Source organism: Gracilinanus agilis, chromosome 2, assembly GCF_016433145.1.
Source record: "Gracilinanus agilis isolate LMUSP501 chromosome 2, AgileGrace, whole genome shotgun sequence".
NCBI lineage: Eukaryota > Metazoa > Chordata > Mammalia > Didelphimorphia > Didelphidae > Gracilinanus > Gracilinanus agilis.
The window spans coordinates 613,988,893-614,006,304 of NC_058131.1; the positions used below are offsets into that span (position 1 = coordinate 613,988,893).

Sequence of the window (17,412 nt, forward strand, 5' to 3'; positions counted from 1 at the left end):
TTGTACAGTTTTTATATTTTTGATACCTTGTAAATAAAAACAAGCCAACTTTTCTGAGTTCATGTTTTATTTTATGATCTATAGATCACATGCTAAGTTGACAGCAGGTTCTTCAGCCAGGAAACTTGATGATGGACAAAGTATACACATATAAACACAAACATATCAGATTCCTATAAAAGCAAAAAAACAAAAACATAAATGTGAATACACAAACCAATTTAAAGGCAAAACATTTATGTTGTATTCATTTTAGGAAAAGACTATTATATAAATAGAAGCTGAGAATTCAATTTAATAAACATTTATTGTACACCTAGTACAATAATACAAGATACTACACACTAAGTTTGAAGGAAGAAAATTATAACATAATATCTGCCATTATGGAGTTTAAGTCTATTGGAGGGGGGAGCTACGTTGCTTAGTGGACAGAACCAGGCCTGGAGTCAAGAGGATCTGGGTTCAAATCTGACCTCAAATCACTCACTAGCTGTGTGACCCTGGGTAAGTCACTTAACCCCTAATACCACACCTTACCCCTCTCTTCTGCCTTAGAATTTCAGGAGGTAAGTGTTAAACAAACCCACTAATTTGAGAATTTAGCAGAAAACTTTAGGTTTAACTAGGAGAGAACAAAGAATTGATTAATATTTTAAGAGAGAATACCACTTTTCCAAAAATGCTAGTCAACTCCACCCTTTAAAAATGTTATAAGAAATCAATATCCCTCTAAAATCGTAATACTCTTATGTGTTTTGTATCATAGGCATTTTTCATGTTAGTTATACCCTACCAAAAGATCTAAACTCTAGAAAACCTTTCAGCAAATTGGGAACCAAAACATAGAATTGGTATTGTTCAGTCACATGTTGATATCTTACCATTTATGTTGCTTTCACAGCTGGAGTCTTTTTAGACCTTGTCTTGAAGTAAAGTACGAGCAAAGCAATTCCTCCATAAGTGGCCAGTACATACTAAATGAGATCAACCAGAAAAGGAATGTTATATCAAAATTATCTTAAAACGGGATTGCCCAAGGTATGACCAAGTACTTACATTCTTTCTGCCATTAAGGGTATATGAATTGAAGTATTTTTTAAAACCAGTGAAATTATACTGACTTTCAGATTCTGGACCTGCCATAATTGAAATCCTAAAAATGAAGAAAAACTCAATGATTAACTGGTTTGGCTGCCATTTGATTTGAGCAAATAAGTTATATTTATTAAAATACAAGTGAATACAGTAACCGAACAGCATCTTCCTCCTTTCTGGCTTCTTAATAATAGTACCTAACATTTACATAGCACTTTATAAAGTTTTCAAAGAACTTTTTATAAATTAGAAAATTAGTAGACAATTTTTTTATAAATTAGAAAATTAGTAGACAATGTCAGTTGAGGGACTTGTCCTTGATGAAGCAGAATTAGAACAGATGTCTTACTGTCTCTTAAAAGTCATTGCTGCTTTGCTTCATCTACTATCTGAAATTCTAACATCGGTGTACCAAAAACACTTTTTGGAGAAGGGTTGGGGATGGGTAAGTTACAGTTCAAATAATGAGAGCTCACATTTTTATAGTACTTCATGATTTAAAGAAAGCACTTTTCTTACATTTCCTCATGTTTATACATAATTGCATGCTTTTGCCTTCCTTTGTATTTCCAGTGCTTAAATGCCTGGAACTTGAAAGTTCCTTACTAAATAACTAATGGATTGACTTGATCCTCACAAATGCCCCAAAAGGGTGGTCAAGTACTATACTTAGTCTCAGAAGCTCTACTAAAGAAGGTGTTATCCTGGGCAAGTCACTTATCTCTTAACCTCATTAGTAAAGTAGAGATAAAAGCATCTACCTCTGGGTTGGTAGGGCAGCTAGATGGCTTATGGTATAGAGTGCTCCGCCAACAGAAGACCTAAATTCAAATCCAGCCTCAGGCATTTATTAGCTTTGTGACCCTGGCAAATCTAATCTTTTCCCCATCAGTAAAATGAACCGGAGGAGGAAATGGCACACCACTCCAGCATCTTTGCCAAGACACCCTCAAATGGGGGTCACAAAAAGTTGGACACAACAGGGTTGTTATGGAAGATTAAGAGATAAATGTGCATAGTGAATCAAAGCACTATGGCTATTATTATTACTCTTTTATGGCTGATGAAACAAGCTAAGAGAATTTATACAACTTGTTCAAAGCTGCACAGCTTATAAATGTTAAGAGAGTGGACTAAAACAGACTTTCTTACTCCAAATATAATACTGTTAGCAAAGTACCACTGCAGCCTGCATAAAAATTAAAATAACAAGATAAAGAGGTGAAGTTTCTAATGCTTCCCCTGCTAAAGATTTTAGGATAGCTTTACAATCTGGATACCAAAATGCTAAGATCCAAAATATAACTTGTACAATATGCTTTCAAGTTATTGGGGCCCCTTCTCTATTCATACACTGTCTCTTCCTTGGGATATTTAATTTTCTATCGCTGTTCTGGGTGTGGTCAGTGTTCTCACATTTTGTTAAGAGTAAAGCTAAAAGGGATGAGGATAATAAAGTCTCTTCTTAGCTGTAAATCTTAAGACTAATCATGTACAGCCACAGGCATCTCGTCTGTCTTTAACTATTATTTTTCATGGTTGTCTTGTTTTCTGCTTATTTCTTCAAATAGAATTCTTAGGGTACATGAACCACATCTTACATTTCTGAATTTTCACAACCAGACCTGTGATTTCATTAGTATAAGGAACTCTCAAATGAAGAAACTTCCTCTTACCAATGCAGGTCAGCAGCCTCTCTGTAATTTAGTCTCAATGTTGCCTAGAGCACTGAGAAATTAAGTGACTTGACCAGGACCACACTTTCAGGATGTATCAGAGGCAGGCCTTGATATTCAGATATTTCTGGTTTCAGGGGCCAGTTTCTATTCCCTACACTGTACTGCCTCTCACATTGTCCATTGTCCAAAGTACCTTATGCGTATTAGGTATTCATAAATTTAATCTGCTCGTTTTCTTAAATATATTTGGCTTTTGCTGATTTTCATTCACTCTCCTAGTCCTCCTAGACTCAATTCATCCCAATGTGCTTAGCTGTGGAAAAATTGCTAAGGAGACAAGAGACAGTCACCAAACTCAAGAGTTCTTGGCTTCCAAACATGAAACCACTCGTTTGATCCTGTACTCTCTCCTGGTCTTCCATCTTTCCCGTCTTTGGTACTCGGGGTGTCTAAGTTGCCATATGACCAAGGTCACTTTTTCCCTCAGGGTCCGTTTCTTCCTGTGAACTACAGTTCATCTATTTCTAGGATCCCCATCAGCTCTGACGCCAATGATTCTGGGTCCTGCCTCATTCTTTTCTATTGACCCCAATTTCTTATCCACCTCTCACGGCTTCATTTCCTGAGGCTTCTGCACCCCTTTCTTCCCCCTCGCCCGCCCTCCTCCCCCAGAATACTTTAATGAAATGACTAGAGGAGAAGGGGAGAGGAGTTAATATTTTTGCAAACTTAGAGAGCCACCTAGATAAGGAAATGATGATTCGAGGCCAGGTCAAAAGAAGATTCTTACGCTAGGAATCACCTTTGCCCTGGCCCTGCCTTCATTCTCACTCTCCACTAGGCCCCCTCCTCTGCTGGCCTCGGCCTTCGCCGGGCGATTGCTTCAGCCATTAAATCGCTCTCGCACACTTCGCGGTTCTCCGGCCCCGACGGGGCGCAAGGCCCATGACTGGCCCAGCGCGGAGGCCGGAAGAAGAGGTTAGCAGTCCAAGATCGTTCACAATTTACTCACCAGACAGCAGCCTCGGACGCCGCCGCTGCCCTTCACTGTCCGCTGCCGCCGCCCCCAACCCCGACCCGGAAGAGCCCGCCTTATCCCTGGCATCCTCTAATTGGGCGAGAAGAACGCAATTCTCGTCTCCGATTGGCTGGAGTTGGAACGCCTCTGTCCTTCCGTTACTTATTTCCCCGCCCCTTTCCCCTTCTCCCGCCCCCATCCCGACGCGTTCCCGTTTTTTTCGGGAGCGAGCGGAAGCAGTTTAAGACGACGAATAACTTCCGGAAGTGAGTTTTTGGGGACTGATCCACGTGGGCCTCCCCTGAAGAATCGTAGTTCTGGTAAAGGTGTTTCGTGTTCCCCTCTTCCTCCCTCCCCCTGACTCCCCGACCTGGCCTCCCCCTACGCGGGACGCCTCTCGGACACCGGCTCCCAGGACAGGTAAGTGAGGCGGCAGGCGTTGGAAGAAGCGCTGGATCCTGCTCCACTCCCAACGGTTCACGTGTGTGTCCAGGGTTTCCCTCCCCTGGGCTCTAGAAGGAGGGGTTGGACTAGAGCGGGTGTTCTTAAATTGGGTTGGCAATGGACTTGGGTTTTTGTTTTTAATATATTTTAATAACTTTCACTATAATTGGTTTCTTTTGTAATCCTGTACATTTATTTTATGCAACTAAAAACCTTAACCAGTAAAAGGGTCCCTGGGTTTTACCAGACTGCTGAGGGTGCCAGTGATGTAAAGAGTTTCGGTCTGATGGTTTTTCTAAAGTGTTTGAAAGCACTAATATGTAATATTTCTGGGGGGTAGTTGACAATTTGCTTAGTGTCCCAGAGGGAAGAGAGCGCTTGCTCTTCTCTAGAGGTCTGGGTTATGTCTGATTTGATTCCGACTCTGGAGTCTTTCCCTAATTTGTCCCTGTGTCCTTAAAAACAGCCAGGTGGCTCAGTGGATAGTGTGCTGGGCCCGAAATCAAATTCAGTTTGGGGCACTTATTGACTGTATCTTACATGTTAACTAACTTCTCTTTGCTTAGGAGACAGCTAAGTGGCACAGTAGATTAAGTAGTTGGGCTTGGAATCATAAAGACTTGAGTTTAAATGTAGCTTCCGGCACTTCTTAGTTGTGTGGCCCTGGGCAAGTCACTCAATTTCTGTTTGCCTTGATCCACTGGAGAAGGAAACAGGAAACGGCAAACCATTCCAGTTATCTTTTCCAAGAAAAACTTATGGATAATATTCGTGTGCAACAGTTCATGGACCCATGAAAAGTCAGACACAATTGAACAACTCTTTTTTTCTTTAAATCCTAACCTTCCGACTTAGTATCAATTCCAAAACAAGATTGGACTCCAGCCTGATGCTCTATCCTTTGTGCTACTTAGCTGCTCCCTGAGCAATAAACCTGAGGTAGGTTATTATCTGAGGTAGATAGTACAAGCCTTACTATCCTATTTTACTGACTAGGAAACTAAGGCTCAAAGAGTATAAGTGCTTAAAGGTTAGTTCTTTCTTTAGACTCTAAACTCCATCCAGTGTCATTAGTCATATAAAGAGTAAATGTTTGCATCTTTTTCCTAAGAGATAGCTATTCATTTGAACAGTCAAGAGAGAAGCCTCTAATGTACATGTGTGAATTGAAAACATTAGTGAACCTCTCTGTCACCTCACCCATCTTCCCTGGGAGATCTTTTTATATATTGTCTGTAACCATCATAGAAAAATCCTTTTGAGTTCTATTACTGTGGTAGTAACATTGTCGGCTGCTTTGGAAATGAGTGTGAGGGGCCTACGGGATCAAGCTGTGGCCTTCTGTTTTCCATTTAAAGGCAATGGTTTTTGTACACAGTAACAGCCGTATTGTGGAATGATCAACCGTGATAGACTTAGCAGCTACTCAGCAATTCAATGATCCAGGACAATTCTGAGGGACTTATTACAAAGAATACTATCCATCTTGAGAGAAAAAACTGTTGGGAGTCAGAATGCAGATGAAAGCATTCAATTTTTCACTTGTTTATTTGGGTTTATGTTTTAGTTTTATAAGATTACTCACTTTAAAAAATGAACAATATGGAAATATATTTTGCATGATAATTCATGTATAATTCAGATCAAATCACCTGCCAGCACTGGGAGGTGGGAGGGAAGGGAAGAAGGGTTATCAATCAGATAACTTAGGAAAACTTGTGTGGAAATCCATTTTTAAATGTAATTGATAAAAAAAATTTTTTTTAAATAGTATTAAAAAAATAAAGGCAATGGTTTTCAAAATGTTGGGTTGTTTATAGAGTCTGGAAGCCAGAGCTTCTGAGTCTTGACTGTTCTCTCCTTTGCCCAGTGAAGCTTAGGAAACTCATTACATTTCATTGGCATTTGCTGCATTTTTTTCTTTAAGAGACCAAGATGGCATCCCAGGAAGACAGCTTCCCTCGTGGGGGTTCAAAAAAGAAGGCACATCCAGAAAAAGTTCCCCAGCAGCCAGTTGAACATGATAATTTATTTGATGTAAGTTGGGTGCATGAGTGGCTCAAAGCTGGCAATGACAGTTTTATTCTAGAGCTCTTATGAAGAACTAAACTTTGGAATGGGACTTTTTCTAAGGAAAGTGCCATAAGAATGGCACAGAGAAGGAATGCTTTAAAAGTTCAAAAGAGTTGAGCAGCCTTTCTTATGGAAGGACCAGGGAGGTCTTCCTGAAAGAGGTAGTATTTCTTCTTTCCCTTGTACTATCTCCCATCACCTTTATGTTCTTTAAGGCAGAGATGAAAATAAGAGCATAAATGCACTTCTAAAGATAGACATGCTTGGACCTGTAGCTTAGAGTACATAAAGGTTGTGGGAGAATAATATGAAGTAAGGAAAGAGTATAGGTTGGAACCAGATTATAGAGCCTTACTTGAGAGACTAAGAAGTTTTAACTTAATTCTATAAGGAATCCTTATATATAAGGATCCCTGAATGACTTTGAGCAGGGTAGGGATGTAATAAGAGCCAAGCTTCAAAAGAATTAGAAAACATGACAACATGTGGATGAGAAGAGGAGATGTGAATCTCTGACTTGGGGAGGGAGAATGGAGATCTTGGTCAGATTTTTCAATCTGTAAAGAGCCTGGGCTTATTATTCAAGAATCAGCAGTTTTCTATAACATGACTAATATGGAAATGTTTTTCATGACCTCATGAGTATATCCCATATTAAATTTCTTACCATCTCAGGGAGGGAAGAGGAGAGAACCAGTAATTTGAAATTCAAAAATTAAAAATTTTACATGTAAGTGGGGGGAAAATAAAATAGTTTGAAAAAGAATAGATTGAAAAAAGAATTGGGGTGGCAAAACAAGCTATCAGAGAGAAAAGTTGAGAATTGCATTATATTTTCTTTCCCCGACTTCTCTGGGTCTTTGTGGGGATTTCTTCTAGATTCCTACTGAAGAAGGATCTCGCAAAAGAAAAAGGAACCAAGAACAAGCTGCTAAAAATAAAAAATCAAAAACAGAAAAAAAAGAACCCAGAAAATCTGAAGCAGAGCAAAGTGGGATTCTCAGTATTGAGGTTTGTTTGCCAATGAGCAGCAGGTTGTCTTCTTCTGACTCCTTTATTGTTATGTCCTGCTATTGTGTCCCAGTTGCATCTGCATTACCCCTGTCAGGAATTCAATAGCATTGCCAAATAAGGTTTATGAAACATGAAGAAGTCCTTGACTTAACTTAACCCCCATTGCCTAGCCCTTACCACTCTTCTGCCTTGGAACCAATTCACAGTATAGATTCCAAGGCAGAAGGTGAGGGCCACACCAATAAATAAACAAACAAATAAATAAATAGATGTAGGGTCTCCAGATCCCATTGTTGGGAAATGCCCCCCTCCACTCCCCCCAAGGTGATATATTTTCTGTTTTTCTAGGTTCTGAGTGAGGGAATGCGGCTCCTGGGCTGTGTGAAAGAGGTAAATAATTTGGAGCTTGTGATCAGCCTGCCTAATGATCTCTGGGGATATGTGCAAGCAACCAATATCTGTGATGCTTATACAAAGAAACTGAATGAGCAGGTGGATCGGGAGGAGCCTCTGGAGGTAAGGGCAACCTCAGCTCTGGGACTGTTGTGGAGTGGGAGGAAAAGGAACAGCATTCCTTCTCTCTAAGCCATCCAGTTGGGAGCTTATTACAGAGCCCCTGGTATGTCTGACTGCTCTCTAAATGTCATTTGGAATCTTTGCTTTATGAAAGAGAATTCAGGGCAAAGAAATAATTATAATTGTAATCCCTCAAACCTGCTTCCACTTGTCTTCAGAAATCATGATTGGTCACTTCATTGACCAGAGTTCTGAAATCTTTCGTTCTGGTTTTCTTTTATGGTATTGTGATCATCAAGTACATTATTTTGGGGTTCTTATTTCAGTATTATCAGTTCATATAAGTCAACTAACTAGTCAATAGACATTGTAAAGTGTTTTCTACATGCATGGTCCCTGCCCTTTTCCCCACAGCCCATCCATTATTTGCCTATTTTATGGATGTGAGATGAAAACCTTAGAGTTGATTCAATTTGCATTTCTCTTTATTGTTAGTCATTTGGAGAGCTCTTTTGTATATTGTTGTAGAGTTTGCCTTTCTTCATTTGAAAACTACCTGTCGAATTAGTGCTTTACCAGCCTGTTGATTAGCCTGATCTTGGGGTGGTGGGAGGGGGTGCAGCAGCCAGTGTAACTCACCTGTGACATTTCTATTTGCCCATTTGATGGTATCCCTGGGGAATATGATACAGACACTTTTATCTCTGGTGGATCCCAAATTCAGTCCTTAAAGGTGCTTTTCTTGTAAGATGGATAGCAAGCTGTTTTCTTATTGACCTCCCTTCAATTTATACGATGTTTTGAACATATGAGAGAAAGCAGGACACAGGATTTCCTGACTTGTTTCAAGAGAATGGGTGTGTTAGCTGGTCTCTGTTTTCATTGTGCAGGACCTGGCTCCCTTGTCCAAGTTGTTCCAGCCAGGGATGCTGGTACGCTGTGCTGTCAGCAGCCTAAAGTCTACCTCAAAGAAGAACAAGAGCATCAAGCTGTCCTTAAACCCCAAGGATGTTAATGGAGTTCTCAGCCCTGCCGCCCTAAAGCCAGGCATGGTATGGAGTCTAGGACTTTTCTCCATGAGCTTTGTGGGTGTGGCTAAAGGAGAAGCAAAGAGGTTGGGGTGGAGAGAAGGCCAGGGAGGAGGGTTTCATTAACGCCAGACTTGTTTGCACATGGGCTTCCCTTTTAGCTGCTCACAGGCACAGTAGACAGTGTGGAAGACCATGGCTACCTGGTGGATATTGGCGTAGGAGGGACCAAAGCCTTCCTGCCTTGGCAAAAAGAGCAAGAGTATGTCAAACAGAAGAACAAAGGTGAGGGGGTAGACAGTGTGTGTGGGTGTGTGGCACAGTTTTGTTGTTTGTTTTTTTAAACCCTTATACTGGGTATTGATTCTAAGGCAGAAGAGTGGTTAGGGCTAGGCAATGGGAGTTAAGTGACTTGTCCAGGGTCATACAGCTAGGAAGTGTCTGAGGTCAGATTTGAACCCAGGACCTCCCATCTCTGGACCTGACTCTCAATTCACTGAGCCACCCAGCTGCCCCCTGTATGGCATAGTTAAGTGCAGCATGTGTAGAGTTAGCTCCATTTTAAAAGATCACTCGTTTAAGAGGGGTTCACAGGAATCCCATCATAGTAACTCCCTTAAAAGGCTGCTAGACTTTTGCTAAGTTAGATGATCTCACAGGTTGTCAGGCAATAGATGGGGATGGGTGAAGACTCCTTATTTTACTCAGATCAGCTAGAATGTAGGCTCTTATTCATCTTTCTTGATCTATCCAATCATCAGCCATTTATTAAGGACTTAGTATAGGTAAAGCAGTGTTCTGGGAATGTGCTTTTTCTTGCATGTTCAAAACATCCCAGAGGCCGAAGGACAAAGGAACTGTTAAAGGCCTGTCCTCTTGGAGCTTACAGTCTGGCTGGTAAAAAGATGCAGTATTGCACAATAGCTATAGAACAGAATGGAATATAAGAACAGGAAGGGAAAGATTTAATGCCATGTGAGGGGAAGGGAAGGAAAGATCATTTGTGACTGGAAGAAATAGGGAAAGGTTTACAGAGAAGGCAGCGTTTGAGCCAGGCCTTGAAGAATGTAAAGACTCTTAGATGGAGATGGATAAATAGTGTATTTAGAATTGTAATATTCCTATTGAGATGCTGGCTTTAAATTTATTGCCTCACTTGACCTCCCTTGAAAAGCCTTGGTTGAAACTTCAGCCTTTGGCCTTATTCTCTTGGGGCAGTTTTTATTCTAAGGCTAACCTTAGGAGATTGTAGAGTATGAATGAAAAAATTGTGAATATGGGGTTTCTAAAGGCAACCAGTACCCAGCACTATGCCTGATATATAGTGCTATTGTTGAGTTGTATCTGACTCTTTGTGACCCCATGAAGGATAGCACACCTGGCTCTTCTATCCTTCACTGTCCTGTAATCTTTCCAAGCTCATGTTCATTGTTTCCATGACATCATCCATCTTATCTGCCATCCCCTTCGATATTTCCCAACATCAGGGTTTTTTATACTGCTTAGTTGGTTGATTGGTTGATTGGAAATAAACTTGCTCCTACGAGGTAGACCCAGGATGATAAGTGGGTCCTAGAACCTGGATTTCTCTCAGAGGCTAACTTGCCCCAAGTGAACAGGCCATTGTCATAAGGAAAATTCTCATTTTTAAGGATTACTCTTAACTTTCAGGTACTAAACTTCAGGTTGGCCAGTATCTGAACTGCCTTATTGAAGAAGTAAAAGGCAACGGGGGGAGTGTCCGTCTGTCTACTATTCAATCGGAGGTTTCTGCTGCCATTGCTACGGAAGAGCAAAACTGGACACTAGATAATCTACTACCAGGGCTGGTGGTTAAAGCTCAGGTGCAGAAGGTAAGCCAAGTGATGTTAACTAACCAAAGCTGATTGAGTCCCTTCTGCTAGTCCTGGACATTTCATTTACTTAGGTGAGCATTGCTGTTCTTAAGCACTTTCCATGATTGTATAATGAGATTTATTCCCCCATTTCACTCATTCCCAAACTGGTGGACACCTATCTTTTTTTGCTACCACAAAATATTGCTTGACCTTCTTTATGCCTAGCTGTGAGATAGTTGGGTTAGAGAGTATGAACTCATTAGTGACTTTTCTTGCATAAATTCAAATTGTCTTCTGGAAGGGCTGACTGACCAGGTATTGATGTGCCTATTTTCCCATAGTTCCTCTAACATTGACTCTTGCTGTCTCATCACTTTTGCTGATTTATGAGATGAAACTTAGAGGATATTTATTTAAGCTTGTTCCTTTTCTTTCTAGGTGACCCCTTATGGTCTCTCCCTAAGCTTCCTCTCTTCCTTCACTGGACTGGTTGATTTTATGCACTTGGATTCTAAAAAGACTGGACATTACTTCCAAACCCAAATGGTAAGAATTGCCAGACCATGTCCCCAGCTGCTTCCTGCCCTCATTACTGTTCTCAAGGGTAGGCTGGCCATTCCACAAATACCAGGAGCTTCTTTGGCCAGAGATTGCTGTCACCTAAGTCAATTCCTCAGGTATAATGGACTGAGTAGGAAAAGGTAACAAAATCTGGGACTTCAAGGACCTGATCTTTTGATTTTCTGTGTGATTGTTATTATTCTTCCCTTTATCCTGTAGAATTTTTTTTTTTAAAAACCCTTACCTTCTGTCTTCGAGCCAATACTGTGTATTGGCTCCAAGGCAGAAGAGTGGTAAGGGTAGGCAATGGGGATCAAGTGACTTGCCCAGGGTCAAACAGCTGGGAAGTGTCTGAGGCCAGATTTGAACTTAGGATCTCCCATCTCTAGGCCTGGCTCTCAATCCACTGAGCTACCCAGCTTCCCCCTCCTGTAGAATTTTTAAAAGGAAGAACAGTTATAAAAATTAATATTAGTAGTATTTATGTTGTATTTTGTGTATATCATGTCATCACAGTAATGATGTGAGCTCAATGCTATTATTATTCTCATTTTGTAGATGAGGAAACTTAAGACTGAGTGAGTAAAGTGCCTTTCCAAGTTAGTATGTATTTGAGGTAGGATTTGAACTCAAAATTTCCTAGTTCCAAGGCCTGGGATTTATCTACTGTGCTGCCTACCTGTCTCAATCTTGATTGCACTCCTTTTATCATGGAGTGATTTGTTTGTTCTAAGAACTGTTGTAGTAGTAACTGAATTTTGGAGGTTTGAATTATATATAAGCTTTTAAAATTCCTAGCAGGAAACCAGACTTCCTAAATATTTTTCAATTAAAGCAGTTGTAATCAAGGCCAAATCTATTATTTTAACTCAACATCATTGTCTCTAATTAGAGTAGTAATCTCACATTTATGGCACACTTTATAGTTTACAGAGTATTCTAGAAAGAGCCCTAATTAATAAATAAATAAATTGTTTTTCCAGACCAGTTATGGGTCTTAGATCTTGAATAAGCTACCTCTGAAATTAGCTGAAGCTTCAAAGCTTAACCAGTGGCCAGAGCACCAACACCAGCCTTTTTACACTTAGGGAACCCCTAGTGTGACTGTGGTATTCCTGAGCCAGTTGGTAATACCAGTTTCCATCACAAATTCCTGATTAAAACACTTCATTACATGAAGACAACAGTTTAGTCAGTTGTTGCTCCTGACATCTTGGAGCCCATGAAGTAATAACGGCACTGATGTCACGGGTAGATTGAGGTCATTAATAGATTTATTGAGAGTTTGGGACTCTGGAAGGTCTAGTCTAGGATGCTTGATTTGCTGTGCTTCCTTTCTTGTTTAATGCATCTTTTTTCCTTGATTGTCCGTACAGGTGAGGGCCTGTATCCTCTCAGTTCATCCACGTACCAAATCTGTCCGACTAACCTTGCATTCCTCCTTCCTGCAAGCTGGTCGTCCCATCACTCGTCTCTGCCACCATCTCATTGGAGCTGTGTTGAATGACGTGCCTGTCCAGAGTTTCTATACAAAGGCTGGTGCCACCTTCAGGCTGAAGGATGGGTCTCTGGCCTATGCCAAGGTGAGGAGGACATGCGTGGACACACCACTAGAAGGGGAACAGGACTTTGATGCTCTTGACTGCTTCCTCTTATACTTGTGTGAAATTGTCTTATTTTGCTTTAGGAAATCAGAGGATGCTGGTTGGATGGTCCTTGAATCTACTACTTTATTAGAGTAGTATTTGTTTGCTTTGATTGAATGGCTTTACTTGAGTTTCCGCATGCACATGCTTTTTAAAAAATTGATACTCATTTACTATTTATGAAATGGTATGTTATTTAGGAAGCTTCCTGTACTTCGTTTTTTTAAACCCTTACCTTCCATCTTGGAGTCAATACTGTATATTGGCTCCAAGGCAGAAGAGTGGTAAGGGATAGGCAAGGGGAAGGGGGGCGGGGTTCAAGTGACTTGCCCAGGGTCTCACAGCTGGGAAAGTGTCTGAGGTCAGATTTGAACCTATGACCTCCTGTCTCTAGGCCTGGCTCTCAATCTACTGAGCTACCCAGCTGCTCCCCTTCCTGTACTTTTAAAGAGCTCCAAGGTCCTACAAGGGTTTTAAAGATTATTTACCCCAACCTCTACCTGAATCATAAAGCCATTTTTCAAAAAACCCATTTTAACCATTCAGTGCAGAATTTACTACTTAATGAAGTAGCCCATGTTAGTGTTCCACTTGTTCTAGGTATTAGAACTTATTGATTGTATATGGTTCTGGGGGCAGCTAGATGGCTCAGTGGATTGAGAGCTAGGCCTAGAGACAAGAGGTCCTAAGTTTAAATTTGGCCTCAGACACTTCCTAGCTGTGTGACCCTGAGCAAGTCACTTGACTCCCATTGCCTAGCCCTTACTGCTCTTCTGCCTTGGAATTATTATCTCTTAAGACAGAAAGAGTAAGGGTTTAAAAAAAAAATTGTGCATGGTTCTGGGTGACCTCTAGTCTATGGTTGGAAATGCTGCACCAGTGCCAAAGAGAACCCTGCCCTGGCAAGTGTGTGCTATCAGACATAAAGAGAATCAGAGGCCATATAGGACAACCCACTGTCCTAAACTTTTCTGATTTGGTTGTCCTGATGGTAAAGTATAGAAAAAACAAAGAAGCATGCAGGATGGTATGTGAGGTTTCTGTTTTGAGAGAAATACTATTCTGGTGGACAACCAGATATGTCCTCATCTTCTTATTAAGAGTGTGATTGCTCAGTGCCAGAAGTAGTGACTCAAGTCCTGAGGTGGAGGATATGTCCCCTTCACTAGCTTACCTTGATGCTTTATGAGTGTTCTTGAGTGTTCTGTTGTTTTCTGCCTGTGCATGTGTTTAATGAAGTCAACATATTCCAGTTTGCATTCTCTATTGGCATCTCTATTCCATGGGCTTCTACTGGGAATTCCTTCTCAGAAGCATTGCTTTGTTCTCACATCTTGTAAGGCTGCTCAGCTGTCTTTGTTATCATTCATTTGTTAGTGTCAAGGCTCTGCCAGCCTTGGAATGGGTTCAGCCTAGTCCAACCACTCCAGTCTTCCATCCTCAATCCACTGTTACCCTATGGCAGTGATGGGCAAACTACGGCCCATGGGCCAGATGCAGCCCCCTGAAATGTCCTATCCAGCCTCTCGACATTATTACCTAATCTGACGAATACAATGAGTAGGATACAATACAATGAAACTTCGAAAGAGTTGCCTGACAGATGAGCATTTCCTTTCCTTTGACCTCCCTCTTTAAAAAGTTTGCCCATCACTGCCTTATGCCATTTAATTGTCTGGGCAGAAGTGCAAACAGACTGGCAAAGAGCTCTTTTGATGGTTTCCCAAATCTTTTCAAGAGCTCTTTGAACTTCATCAATTGTGTTTCTAGATTAGTTGCATATCTCTGTCTCCTCTAACAACTCTACTTTATATGTAGATCGGGCACCTCTCCCAGACTGAGAAATCCTTTAAGCCAGAGAAGTTCAAGCCTGGAAATCTGCACAGATGTCGAGTTATTGATTTTAGCCCAATGGATGATCTAGCATTGTTATCTCTGAAAACGTAAGTGTAAGTGTGTGTGCATATGCACACATGTGCATATACTATGTACCACAGCAAGAGACCATCATGTATATCGATTATCATACCAACCATGTGACATGGGTTTTTCTTCCTGTCAGTGTCGGACTCACATCCATTGGTCACCCCAGCCTGTGCCACTCTGATTCTTTTTTCCTTTTTGTTCCAGGAGCATCATCGAAGCTCCATTCCTGAGATATCATGACATCCAGCCAGGGCAGATAGTTAAGGTGAGTCCTTTCATGCTCAGGTAGTCTGACCAGCTAGACAGGCAGCAAAGGCAGCCCCCCACTCACAGAGGCATTCAGCTTGTCAGGTTCCCCCAACCCAACCACTGTGCGGTCACTTTCCTCCTCAGAGTTGACTTGCTGATGCCAAGGTTAGCTTTTGCCACCTCTATGGCTAAGTCAGAGGCACCGTATCCTCAAAAAACCATGATCTAAGTATGCGTGCTCAACTGGGCCAAACTATGGTTCAGTGTGTTAGACCTGGTTAATTGTGCTGGAGCATGGAAGTGTTTCATGCGTGTGTGTGGCTCATATTGACCTGCCTTGGTGCTTTCATTTATTCTGGGAGGAAACATACAATTCCCTGTCTTCATGGGAACTGACAGTCTAGAAGTCGAAGAAAGTGCACACATGCCAAGTAGAGATAATGTGTAAAGAAACACAGTACAAATAGGAAGTTATGTTCTGAACTTGGCAGTTGTCTCAGGGGTGGGAGTAATCGGAGTTAAGTCTTTGGGTTGTGCAGGCAGCCTCTTAAGCTTGTGGGGTTGTTTTTGGAGGTAGTGGAGAAAGGGAAGATCTGTTTGGAATCTTCATGGTGCCTGTTTCTGTTCTCTTTCTTCCCCCACCCCACCCCCCAGGGCAAAGTGTTCACACTAAGATCCTATGGTATGATTGTGAAGGTGACCGAGCAAATCAAAGGCCTGGTGCCTACCTTGCACTTGGCTGATGTCCAAATACGGAATCCTCAGAAAAAGTATCGCGTTCAAGATGAGGTCAAGTGCCGGGTGAGACTTCCTGAACTGGAAGGCTTTTTGTTGGAGGGGCCCAGGTTAACTGGTGGGTGGATACAGCCTTGCATTGAGAATTTAACCCTTTGCTGGGTGTTAGAGGAGATACAAAGCTGTATAATACACCCTTGTATACAAAAATAGCTGTAACATAAGGCAGAATAAGTTGCTGGAGGGCTAGTCTGAGATGGCTTCTGGAAGAGGTGAGTTGAAGCTGGTACAGCTTGGATTTTCATCCAACAAGCAGTTTGGCTGAGAATCCCTTCATTGGGAATGTGGACAGGATGTAGGGGCAAAACTGGGGTTAGGAGAGATAGAGTCAATTCTGTAGTCTTCACTCTGCTATCATGACCCTCCTTGCTGACTCTGCCTTCCCAGGTTCTGATGTGTGACCCTGAGAACAAGAAACTGCTAATGACTTTGAAAAAGACCCTGGTGGAATCTAGCCTGCCAGCTCTTACAAGTTACAAGGAAGCCAAGCCTGAGTTACAGACACATGGTTTCATCAGCAGCATCAAGGACTTTGGTTGCATTGTCAAGTTCTATAATGATGTGAGGGGATTGGTACCCCAGAGGGAGCTTGGTGCTCAACCCATCTCAGCTCCAGAGGAAGTCTTCTACGTAGGACAGGTAAGCTGCCTGCAGAAGCAGTGATGAAAACGGTCGTTACTGTCCTCAGGAAAGCCCCTGAACCCTATTTGACCAGAGCAGTATTCTTTGTAAAAACCGCCAGCTTGTTCCAGAGCTCTATTCCTTCCTAGTCAGGTGACTACTGAGGAGAAATTTGATGTGGTTCACCTCTGTATAGAGAGACTGATGAAGAAATCGAACTTTGAAGGAGAGTCACCATTCTAGAAGTATGCCCTTTCTTCCTGGCACACTGTGTTGGGGAGCATGAGTGAAGAAGCACCCAGTACTGGGTAGGGATGTGGGGTCTTTAAGAGGCCACTGGGTGGTGGTGCGGTGTAGAATACTGGGCCTTGAATCAAAGACCTTGGCTGTGTGACACTATACAAGTCACTTAATCATTATCTGCCTCTGTTTCATCAGCTGTAAAATGAGGGTAACAGTAAGTGAGGATGAGAATAGGGTAGCAAAAAGAAATAAAGAACAGAGGGGCATTGAGGCTTTTGTTTTAATGGAGAGAAAAGAACAAATAGAACCGTTTTGAAAGCTACACATTTACCTCATCATTATTATTTTTAAAATGCTCTGTTATTCTTGTTGGTCAGTTGTTTCAGTCGTGTCTGACTAATCCCATTTGGGGTTTTCTTGGCAAATATATTGGGATGGTTATTTCTGCCTCCAGCTCATTTATAAATGAAGAAACTGAGGCAAACATGGTTAAATGGCCTGTCTAGGGTCACACAGCTAGTAAGTATCTGAGGCTAGATTTGAACTCATGTCTAACTGACTCCAGGCCCAGCAGTCTACCCACTGTGCTACTACTCTTCCAGACAGTTTATCAGAAGTGAGATAGTACCAACAGATCTCAGGGATAAAACCTCCTTATTGCTT

At 41.6% G+C, this 17,412-nt stretch overlaps 2 protein-coding genes across 2 annotated transcripts in view; one reads left to right on the forward strand and one right to left on the reverse strand.

Annotated features, from left to right (window-relative positions):
- Positions 1 to 49: 49 nt before the first annotated feature.
- Positions 50 to 3,861, reverse strand: ATP5MK (ATP synthase membrane subunit k). Its single transcript, XM_044665541.1, has 4 exons — positions 3,790 to 3,861; positions 1,060 to 1,156; positions 885 to 977; positions 50 to 173 (listed from the first exon to the last, which is right to left on the reverse strand). Exons 2-3 carry the CDS (start codon positions 1,144 to 1,146, stop codon positions 888 to 890), a joined length of 177 nt encoding a protein of 58 aa, XP_044521476.1. The 5' UTR covers positions 1,147 to 1,156; positions 3,790 to 3,861; the 3' UTR covers positions 50 to 173; positions 885 to 887.
- Positions 3,862 to 4,042: 181 nt separating this feature from the next.
- The window catches only part of PDCD11 (programmed cell death 11), a 43,555-nt gene continuing 30,185 nt past the window's right edge, over positions 4,043 to 17,412 (forward strand). The window contains exons 1-13 of the mRNA XM_044665542.1: positions 4,043 to 4,215; positions 6,167 to 6,276; positions 7,192 to 7,323; positions 7,675 to 7,842; positions 8,733 to 8,894; positions 9,032 to 9,155; positions 10,542 to 10,723; positions 11,147 to 11,254; positions 12,646 to 12,852; positions 14,734 to 14,858; positions 15,046 to 15,106; positions 15,745 to 15,891; positions 16,273 to 16,524. Coding sequence (XP_044521477.1) covers positions 6,175 to 6,276; positions 7,192 to 7,323; positions 7,675 to 7,842; positions 8,733 to 8,894; positions 9,032 to 9,155; positions 10,542 to 10,723; positions 11,147 to 11,254; positions 12,646 to 12,852; positions 14,734 to 14,858; positions 15,046 to 15,106; positions 15,745 to 15,891; positions 16,273 to 16,524 — 1,770 coding nt within the window. The 5' untranslated portion in view covers positions 4,043 to 4,215; positions 6,167 to 6,174. The remainder of the gene's footprint in view (positions 4,216 to 6,166; positions 6,277 to 7,191; positions 7,324 to 7,674; positions 7,843 to 8,732; positions 8,895 to 9,031; positions 9,156 to 10,541; positions 10,724 to 11,146; positions 11,255 to 12,645; positions 12,853 to 14,733; positions 14,859 to 15,045; positions 15,107 to 15,744; positions 15,892 to 16,272; positions 16,525 to 17,412) is intronic.